Here is a 10895-nt window from a genome sequence, read left to right as displayed (position 1 = left end):
GCCCTGGCCATATGACTTAAATGGCTAACAACTACTGCTCCCCCTCACACCTGCCACTAAAATGATTATTGATTAGATTTCTTACTACCACTACGCTGCAATTCATTGCTTATTGATTGCCATTACCATTGGGTATCTATCTATTTATCCTGATACTGGTCACTATTACTCCTGTTTACAGTGCCTTCAGAAAGTATTCATACCCTTTGACTTATTCCACATTTTGTTGTGTTACAGCCTGAATCCCATAATGAAAAAGTGAAAATGTTTTTTTGATTTTTTTGCAAATGTATTGAAAATTAAATACAGAAATATCTAATTTACATAAGTATTCACACCCATGATTACATTTTTTGAAGAAGCGCCTTTGGTAGGGATGACAGCTGTGAGTCTTCAGGTCTTGCCATACATTTTCATGTGGATTAAAGTCAAAACTAACTCAGCCACTCAGGAACATTCACCATTTTAGTAAACAACTCCAGTGTAGATTTGGCTTTGTGTTTTAGGTTATTGTCCAGCTGAAAGGTGAACTAATCTCCCAGTATCTGGTGGAAAGCAGAATGAACCAGGTTTTTCTCTAGGATTTTGCCTGTGCTTAGTTCCATTCTGTTTCTTTTTTATCCAGACATCTTTTGCAGTGTTACTTTAGTGCCTTGTTGCAAACAGGATGAATATTTGTATTCTGTACAGGATTCCTTATTTTCACTCCGTCAATTAGGTTAGTATTGTGTAGTAACTACAATATCGTTGATCCATTCTCAGTTTCCTCCTATCACAGCCATTAAACTCTATGACATTTACATTTAAGTCATTTAGCACACACTTTTATCCAGAGCGACTTACAAGAGCAATTAGGGTTGAGTGCCTCACTCAAGGGCACATCGACAGATTTTTCACCTAGTCGGCTTGGGGATTCGATCCAGCGACCTTTCGGGTACTGGCCCAACACTCTTAACCGCTAGGCTACCTGCCRCCCTTTATGGGGGARGGGGAGATTCTYATGACATTGCCAGTAGTAAGATTTGAGATCAATATCCAAGAAGACAAGGCCTGTAGCTTTCAAATGATTTGTCACTTTCTATTTTATGATGAATATTTTATTTTATTTTTTAATTTGGGGGGTGTACCCCCCCATACTCACCAGACCTTGTACATGACCCAAAACAACCGCTCAAAGTTKAACAGGTTTTAAAGTGGTAGAAACATTTATTTTCGAACTCAAAATATGTCACTAAACCACGACTTATGAGGCGAGGGACAAGACAATTTCATGGTACTGACCTTTGTTCGACAATCTATTTAAAAAATAGTTTGCAATATAAATGTCTTACATATGTTTTATTAAAAATAAAACCATTAAATAAATACAATTTAAAAAATAATAGTGCATAAAAAGAGCAAGGCTTACAAGTGAAATTAGTTGTTTAAGGCAGAATAAGATCGTGTGATTGGAATAGTGGCCAATAAWACTCATCAACACATGAACAAAGATGTTAGTCAGATAGGTCAGATAGGCTGAGAGTAAATTCGGCTGTTTTTGTGAGAGAAAAAAATTCTAGGTAAAAATCTTGGGCTCCAAGGAACAGTGTAGTAGAACTCTGCATTGAAGATCAAATCATCGCCCTCTCGGCTATTGACATGTAGGGTCTTGCAGAGAAGCATAATAAGGAATTCCGGTTACAAAGTTGATTCACAACACAGCAAGCATAAGAGCTGCATCGGCCTGTTTGAAAATGGTTGTTTCAAATTTCAAAATGCGCGAATCACAGGTTGTAAGGTGAGAAATACTTCGAGTTAGTAACATTATCACAGCCATTTAATTGCCACTCGTTTCCTCGTATTATTAATCTGGATCGGGTCAACCTTGTGAAATGCAAGTGTGGAGCTATGCTAGCTGCTGGCTAGCTCATTGGCTAGCTCTTTGAAAACAATGACAACTGCTGTGCTAACACATGACTTGTGTAATAATAACAGGATAGCGAAACCTTGCCAACCTGATAAGTATTATATTCCTATGGAATCCATCTTTATTTATCCATATACTTGCTAGTTATTAACTTTAGCCACTGGTATTACTTTCACACCACATTCATCATATTGCGTTTAGATGTAGGTTAAAACTTTAGATATTAAGTCTAATTATGTCATCAGAAGAGCCAACCCTTTTCTACAACTTACATCAAATATSTCTTCTGCTCTCTGCATTTGGACTGCTCTCACAGTTGATGTCAGTCACTGATAATTAGAGTAGTTGACTGACATGGTTTACAGTGCAACACCATCATGTTGTGACTTAGTTTGTAAAAAAAAACGCAATAGTTCGCAGGAAGCCAGAAGTTAAATAMAATTACATTCMAACTTATTYTGTTGRTTGTCTGTATGCTTGARCCCTTGTGCAGTAGGGAATTTGAGAAAAACAGAATGGAATGTATAATTAAACAGAATTTCCAAATGTGTGTCTGTTGGAGACTCATTCAGTTCCTCTCTGCTTACCTCATGTTAAAATAAAAGTCTTGCTTTTTTTGTGCAGGTATGGTGCACGTGCAGGACTTTTATTTTAATATGAGGTAAGCGGAGAGGAAGTGAGTCTACAACATACCTGCACAAAGAAGCAGATTTGTGTTTTTTTCCTGCATAAGGACCTACCCTACGGACAATCTGAATAGTAAATTGAGATTGAATTAGATTTAACTCCTGGCCTTTGGAGGACTATTCTGTTTTTTTGCAAGTGAATTCCTTGCAACATTAGTGTGTAAATACTAGTGTTGCTAAAAGTAGCTACTTGTGACTGTKGCAAGAGCCTTATGTAATGAGGACTCTGTCTCTTTAGCCTGGGTGATCTACCCCCATGCCTCTTTTCTCCTGCTGAATAATCCTAATTGGCTTCTTATAGTTGTCACCTATCTCACAGGCTCTGTATGTCATGCCTTCTGTCCATTATGTGTCTCTCTCGTTCTCCCCCTCRCTCTCTCTTTCTGTCTCTCTCTCCTCTCTCAGCTCCCAGAGAATCCAGGCAGTTAAAACCAATGCAGAGAGCAGCCTGGAGAGGTTCAAGGCCTATGCAGTCTTCCAGGAGATAAAAAAGAAGCTGGAGGAGGTACCTTCATTACTGTGTGTTATCTGTTTCAGTTAKCAATTATTGCTTCATCCTCTAAAGTAGGCTAAAATGGCACAAAATGAAACAATGGCTATTGGAATACGTCCTGCTTATGCTGCAAACCCTCATTCTGTTTTCACWCCAACATGTTTAGACCTCTTTTCTGTTTCTTTTCACTGAAAATGTGTATATTGTGACCTCTGATCCATTTCCTCCACACTACAGCCATATGAGGGKTATTCAACTTGATCATACCGTACTACATGAAGGAGACAAACTATTTCCATTTCTCTTTCCACTTCGACTGCAGCACACTTGGGTCCCTTCCCGGGAACAGGCTTTTCTCCATGTCATATAATGATAAAGTTATGTTGTTTGAACCAATCAGATAAATGGTCCTGCACTCTATAAAGCTGTGTGTTTATTGGCAGCTGCTTTGCTCCTTCTGACCTCATTACTACTATAAACATCACAAGCTAGATGATGGCAGATCTCTCTCCCCCTCACTTGCTCTCTCTCACTCTCTCTCGCTATCTCAGTTTCTCTCTATCTCTCGCCTTAACACAGCCTAGCCATCAGTGAACAGCAGTGCTGTTGGGTCCAAAATACACAACTAGACCTCTATTACACAGACAGACAGAAATAAACGGAACCAAACTAGTCTGCAACTCTTTTGACTCTGCATGTGCAACATTCATCTCTTGTAGGGATGCACGATATATCGGTGAACATATCGGAATCGGTCGATATTAGCTAAAAATGCCAACATCGGTATCGGCCCAATGTCTAGCTTAACGCCCCAATGTGCAAAACCGATGTCAAWGCTGACGTGCATACCTATATAATGTAGGTACATGATGTAATGATGCCATGTAAAATTTTGCTCTATATGTGCAACACAGCATTCCTAAACTAGCCCACAATGTCTGCTGTGTGGATCGAGCAGTCAACAAGTCAAGCAGTCATTTCAAAGAGGAACAACATTTCAGCGAGACAACCCCAAGGYGAAATCCATTAAAGCCACGATAATGGTATTCATTGCCCTTGACAATCAACCGTTGTCTGTCATGGGTGATGTTGGCTTTTGCCAACTGCTCGAGCACCGGTACACACTACCAAGTGCGCTATTTTTAGATGTTGCCCCACCGGAGTTACACAGTAATACCATCACTGCTGTTAGCGTCACGACATATATACTATGGAATGCCGTATGGGTCTTTGCGTGTCAAAAAAGATGTACAAAAAAGTCTGCAAACACCGGTGTGTTTACAATACCGCGACAGCAACTTCTGGGGTAGCTAGCTTTAGCTTGGTACCTAGCTGGCACCAATACARCCAGCCTGAAAACCAGTAGAACCTGCAGTCATTTTCATTATTCTTGGCAATGATTTAGGAATCCTTGTGAGTAAGTATTAGCTAGGTTGCCACTTGTTGTTAGTCTATAGAAATTGAACTTCAGTTCATGAAAATACATAGCKAGGTGAGATCTTGCATGGAGCCCCAGACCGAGGGTGATTGACCGTCATCTTGAACTTCTTCCATTTTCTAATTATTGTGCCAAAATACTTGTTCTCCCCACTGTAGGTAGCTAGCTAACTATAGCTACTGAAACAGGTTGTCGTTTTGCTATGTTTTTGGGGAAGAACATTGTTTGCATCCATGAGCTAGCTAGCTTTTTTTATGAGCAGCAGTAGTGCGCGATACAACTTTTCCAGCATCATAGTATACGTATCGATAAATCGTTGTGACATGAAATACGAGTGATAGTGTAATCAATGTGTAATAACTACATAAAAAATGTGTGAACCCGTTTAAATTATTATGTGACGTGCAGTCATATTCAGGTACTGATTGGTCAACAAGCTTATTTGACGTGTTAAATAGTATWTTTTTTGACACGCAAATACCCAAACGACGTTCCATAGAAATCCTGGTTGAGAATGAAACGACTGAACAAATGAACAACGAAACAGCACAGTAAGTAAGTGAAAGAAATATGTTTTGATTATGTTTTACTGGTAATGGGGACATATGTAAATAACAACAAAATAACTTTTTGATCTGTGTGTGTGTAACCTTTATTTAACTAGGCAAGTCAGTTAAGAACAAATTCTTATTTACAATGTCGGCCAAACCAGGTGATGCTGGGCCAATTGTGCGCCGCCCTATGGGACTCCCAATCACAACCGGATGTGATACAGCCTGGATTTGAACCAGAGACTGTAGTGACGCCTCTTACACTGAGATGCAGGGCCTTAGACCTCTGCGTCCATGTGTGTGTGTGTGTGTGTTAACTATTTAACTGTACTAGAATGCTTAAAAGGCCGCAACATTTTTTCATATCGGTTATCGGTATCGTTTTTTTTTTGCAAGGAAAATATCGGAAATCGGTACCGGCCAAAAAATGTCATATTGGTGCATCACTAATCTCTTGTCCTACTTTAGATTTTACAAGTCTGGCAGCAGTGCTGGCTATCTGGTTCCCATTAGGATCTCTCACCCAGAGGCGGCGCTCCTAGTGGCCRGAGACTTTAATGCAGGGAAACTTAAATCAGTTCTACCAAATTTCTATCAACATGTTAAATGTGCAACCAGAGGGAGAAAAAAATCTAGATCACCTGTACTCCACACACAGAGACKCGTACAAAGCTCTCCCTTGCCCTCCATTTGGTAAATCCGACCACCACTCTATCCTCCTGATTCCTGCTTACAAGCAAAAATTAAAGCAGGAAGCACCAGTGACTCGGTCTATAAAAAAGTGGTCAGATGAAGCAGATGCTATACTGCAGGACTGTTTTGCTATCACAGACTGGAACATGTTCCGGGATTCTTCCGATGGCATTGAGGAGTACACCACATCAGTCACTGGCTTTATCAATAAGTGCATCGAGGACGTCGTCCCCACAGTGACTGTACGTACATACCCCAACCAGAAGCCATGGATTACAGGCAACATTCGCACTGAGCTAAAGGGTAGAACTGCCGCKTTCAAGGTGCAGGACTCTAACCCGGAAGCKTACAAGAATCCTGCTATGCCCTGCGACGAACCATCAAACAGGCAAAGCGTCAATACAGGGCTAAGATTAAATTATACTACACCGACTCCGACGCTCRTCKKATGTGGCAGGGCTTGCAAACTATTACAGACTACAAAGGGAAGCACAGCCACGAGCTGCCCAGTGACAAGCCTACCAGACGAGCTAAAACACTTCTATGCTCGCTTCGAGGCAAGTAACACTGAGGCATGCATGAGAGCATCAGCTGTTCCGGACGACTGTGTGATCACGCGCTCCGTAGCCGACGTGAGTAAGACTTTTAAACAGGTCAACATACACAAGGCTGCGGGGCCAGACGGATTACCAGGATATGTGCTCCGGGCATGTTCTGACCAACTGGTAGGTGTCTTCACTGACATTTTCAACATGTCCCTGATAGAGTCTGTAATACCAACATGTTTCAAGCAGACCACCATAGTTCCTGTGCCCACGAACACAAAGGCAACCTGCCTAGATGACTACAGACCTGTAGCACTCACGTTCGTAGCCATGAAGTGCTTTGAAAGGTTGGTAATGGCTCACATCAACACCATTATCCCAGAAACCCTAGACCCACTCCAATTTGCATACCGCCCAAAAAGATGATGCAATCTCTATTGCACTCCACACTGCCCTTTCCCAAAAGAGATGACACTGACCAATCAGGATGCAAAGACCAAGGTGAGAAATTACACCGAAGGCAGAAGGAGGAGCTATTGCACCTAGTCACGTGGATTGTCTCACAGACATTGTAAAACTGTGCGTCAGACGACAATTTTTCAGAGAATCTGTTACTGTTTTGGTTAACCGGGCTATCTGCATTGTGTCCCGCCACCCACCACCCGCCAACTCCTCTTTTGCGCTACTGCTACTCTGTTCATCATATATGCAAAATCACTTTAACCATATCTACATGTACATACTACCTCAATCAGCCTGACTAACCGGTGTCTGTATGTAGCCTCGCTACTGTATATAGCTTGTCTTTTTACTGTTGTTTTATTTCTTTACTTACCTATTGTTCACCTAATACCTTTTTTGCACTATTGGTTAGAGCCTGTAAGTAAGCATTTCACTGTAAGGTCTACACCTGTTGTATTTGGCGCACGTGACAAATAAACTTTGATTTGATTTTGGTGTAATGATATTCCACTATTATGTATCTGATAATCCACAGATTAATACAATATTGAAACCTATCTGGACTGTGAGAATATGTAATTACAGGAAGTCAAACATTCTATCCCTTGTTACGCATGTTCAGAAAATAGTTTTCCAGTAGCCTAATTGATCATTAATATATGATTTTAGTATGTGTGTTTTCATTGAATTCTTTGCAGTTCTTTTAATGATTTTACAAAGCCCATGGATCAAAGAATGGTTTAACTAAATGTGAAATGTTTTTGTTTTTTTACCGTTGCCTAACATCGGAGTCCTTTTTTTCCCATATTTGGACATGACATTATGATATAGTACTGATTATCATTCTTATAACTTATACTACCTTGCATCTCTGTGTAGGATGGAGAGTCATTTGTGAAGAAGATTGGGGGGGTGTTTGCCTTCAAGGTAAAGGATGGTCCGGATGGTGAAGAGGCKATCTGGATAGTGGACGTGAAGAATGGCAAGGGYTGCGTTCACAATGACACAGGTAAGAACAGCAAGGGCTGTGTCCACAACGACGGGTCAGAATGAGAGGTTTCGTCCACATTGACAGTAAGAATGTAAAAAGCTAGTTGTATTTTCACAGGCTGTATTGTGATTGTTGTGGTCTCTCTGTATTTCTCCCTTTCTTGCTCGCCTCTTCCTCTCCTCCTTCTCCCCTTCTAGCAAAGAAAGCGGACTGCACCATTGCCATGTTGGATGCAGACCTGCTGTCCTTGATGACGGGGAAAATGAACCCACAGACAGTAAGTATTACTTGGCCTTGGTGGGGCGTGATTAGACTCAACAAACTCTTTTCCCCCATAGTTGTTAGTAGCGGACTTCTGCTGTTATTACTTTAGGGAGTTGATATGCTGTATTTTAGTCAGTCTYTTTGTTTAAGTTTGCAAACTTAAACAATCTTCTTAGACTTATGGGTGTGAGAGAGGCTGTCTATTCTAATTGGTCCATTTCAATATTGAGTTTTTACATAATGGCGTGGGCTGTACTCCTGTTCTTCATGACCTCTCATTTGACTTAATTTCTTTAGTCAGCCAGTCAGCCAGCCAGTCAGACAACTGTCAATAGTGAAATAGAAAACCCTACTATGGTATGCTAGCTAACAAGTTTCAACACTGAGTTTTTAAATTTAAATGATTATACAAAATTCTTGCCACCAACAGAATGTTATATTCATACAGTACAGTKCCTTCGGAAAGTATTCAGACCCCTTGACTTTTTCCACATTTTGTTATGTTTCAGCCTTATTCTAAAATTRATTAATAAAACGTTTTTACTCAGCAATCTACACACGATTACCCAATACCACAAAGTGAAAACTATTTTTTTTTTTGCAAATGAAATAAACTTAAACTGAAATACCTTATTTACATAAGTATTCAGACCCTTTGCTATGAGACTTGAAATTGAGATCAGGTGCATCCTGTTTCCATTAAGCATCCTTGAGATGGTCTACAACTTGGAGTCCACTTGTGGTAAATTCAATTGTTTAGAYATGATTTGGAAAGGGACACACGTCAATATAAGGTCCCACAGTTGACAGTGCATGTCAGAGCAGAAACCAAGCCRKGAGGTTGAAGGAATTGTCTGTAGAGCTCCGAGGCAGGATTTTGTYGAGGCACAGATCTGGGGAAGTRTACCGAAACATTTCTGCAGCATTGAAGGTCCCAAAGAACACAGTGGCCTCCATCATTCTTAAATAGAAGAAGTTTGSAACCACCAAGGGTCTTCCGAGAGCTGGCTGCACGTCCAAACTGAGCAATCAGGGGAAAAGGGCCTTGGTCAGGGAGGTGACCAAGAACCCGATGGTCACTCTGCCAGAGCTCTAAAGTTCCTCTGTGGAGATRGGAGAACCTTCCAGAAGGACAAAGATCTCTGCAGCACTCCACCAATCAGGCCTTTATGRTAGAATGRCAAGATGGAAGCCACTCAMSAGTAAAAGGCAAATGACAGCCTTTTTGCCAAAAGTTTGCCAAAAGGCACCTAAAGGACTCTCAGACCATGAGAAACAAGTTTCTCTGTTCTGATGAAACCAAGATTGAACTCTTTAGCCTGAATGCCAAGCGTCACACACCTGGAGAAAACCTGGCACCATCCCTATGGTAAGCATGGTGGTGGCAATGTTTTTCAGCGGCAGGGACTGGGAGACTTGTCAAGATCGAAGCAAAGATGAACGGAGCAAAGTACAGAGATCCTTGATGAAAACCTGCTCCAGAGCGCTCAGGACCTTGACTTGGGTGAAGGTTACCCTTCCAACATGACAGGGACCCGTAAGCACACAGCCAACATAATGCAGGAGTGGTTTCGGGACAAGTCTCTGAATGCCTTGAGTGTCCCAGCCAGGCCCGGACTTGAACCCGATCGAACATCTTTGGAGAGACTTGAAAATAGCTTGTGCAGCGACGCTCCCATCCAACCTGACAAAGCTTGAGAGGATCTGCAGAGAAGAATGGGAGAAACTCCCCAAATACAGGTGTGCCAGCTTGTAACGTCGTACACAAGAAGACTCGAGCTGTAATCGCTGCAAAGGTGCTTCAACAAAGCACTGCGTAAAGGGTCTGAATACTTACGTAAAATGTCATTTAAAAAGAAATCATTTGCAAAAAATGTTCTACAAACCTGTTTTTGCTTTGTCATTATGGGTATTGTGGTATAGATTGATGAGGGAAAAAAACAATTTAATCAATTTTAGATTAAGGCTGTAATGTACAAAATGTGGAAAAAGTCAAGGGGTTGAATACTTCCGAAGGCTGAGTATACAAAACATTAAGAACACCTGCTCTTTCCATGCCGACCTGACCAGGTGAAAGCTATGATCCCTTACCAATGTCACTTTTTTTCTATTGTGTTTATTGACTGTACGCTTTTTATTCCATGTTTACTCTGTTGTTGTTTGTGTCGCACTGCTTTGCTTTATCTTGGCCAGGTCGCAGTTGTAAATGAGAACTTGTTCTCAACTAGCTTATCTGGTTAAATAAAGGTGAAATAAAAAAAATAAAATAAAAATTGCTACTTTATTTCAATCAGTGTAATTTAACATATTACATTTAAGTCATTTAGCAGAACGCTCCTTTCCAGAGCGACCTTTAAATTGGGTGCATTCACCTTATGATTCAGTGGAAACAACCACTTTACAATAGTGCCGATTCATAACTCTTTTAAGGGGGGGGGGGGGGGTTATCGCAAGGATTACTTTTATCCTATGCGCTAGTATTCCTAAAGAGGTGGGGTTGTTCCAGGTGTCTCCGGAAGGTGGTGATTGATCTCCGCTGACCTGGCCGTCGTGAGGGAGTTTGGTCCAGCCATTGGGTGCCAGTAGCAGCGAAACAGTTTTTGACTGGGCTGAGCGGAACTGTACTTCCTCAGACGGTAGGGAGGCGAGCAGGCCGAGGTGATGAACGCAGTGCCCTTGTTTGGGTGTCGGGGCCTGATCAGAGCCTGAAGGTACGGAGGTGCGTTCCCCTCACAGCTCCGTAGGCAAGCACCATGGTCTTGTAGCGGATGCGAGCTTCAACTGGAAGCCAGTGGAGAGAGCGGAGGAGCGGGGTGACGTGAGAGAACTTGGGAAAGTTGAACACCAGACGGGCTGCGGCGTTCTA

At 41.6% G+C, this 10895-nt stretch overlaps 1 protein-coding gene across 2 annotated transcripts in view; it reads left to right on the top strand.

The window, feature by feature from the left end:
• The first annotated feature begins 1633 nt into the window (after positions 1–1633).
• LOC111971194 (sterol carrier protein 2) overlaps positions 1634–10895 on the top strand; it is a 12456-nt gene continuing 3194 nt past the window's right edge. Inside the window, exons 1-5 of one of the 2 annotated variants that reach the window (XM_023997986.2) lie at positions 1667–1777; positions 2531–2567; positions 2998–3097; positions 7654–7783; positions 7963–8042. In XM_023997986.2, the coding sequence (XP_023853754.1) occupies positions 2533–2567; positions 2998–3097; positions 7654–7783; positions 7963–8042 (345 nt within the window). In that variant the 5' untranslated portion in view covers positions 1667–1777; positions 2531–2532. Of the gene's footprint in view, positions 1778–2530; positions 2568–2997; positions 3098–7653; positions 7784–7962; positions 8043–10895 lie in introns of both variants that reach the window. The other variant, XM_023997985.2, reaches the window with a different exon arrangement.

Source organism: Salvelinus sp. IW2-2015, linkage group LG13, assembly GCF_002910315.2.
Source record: "Salvelinus sp. IW2-2015 linkage group LG13, ASM291031v2, whole genome shotgun sequence".
NCBI lineage: Eukaryota > Metazoa > Chordata > Actinopteri > Salmoniformes > Salmonidae > Salvelinus > Salvelinus sp. IW2-2015.
This window is presented reverse-complemented; position numbering and strand designations above follow the sequence as displayed.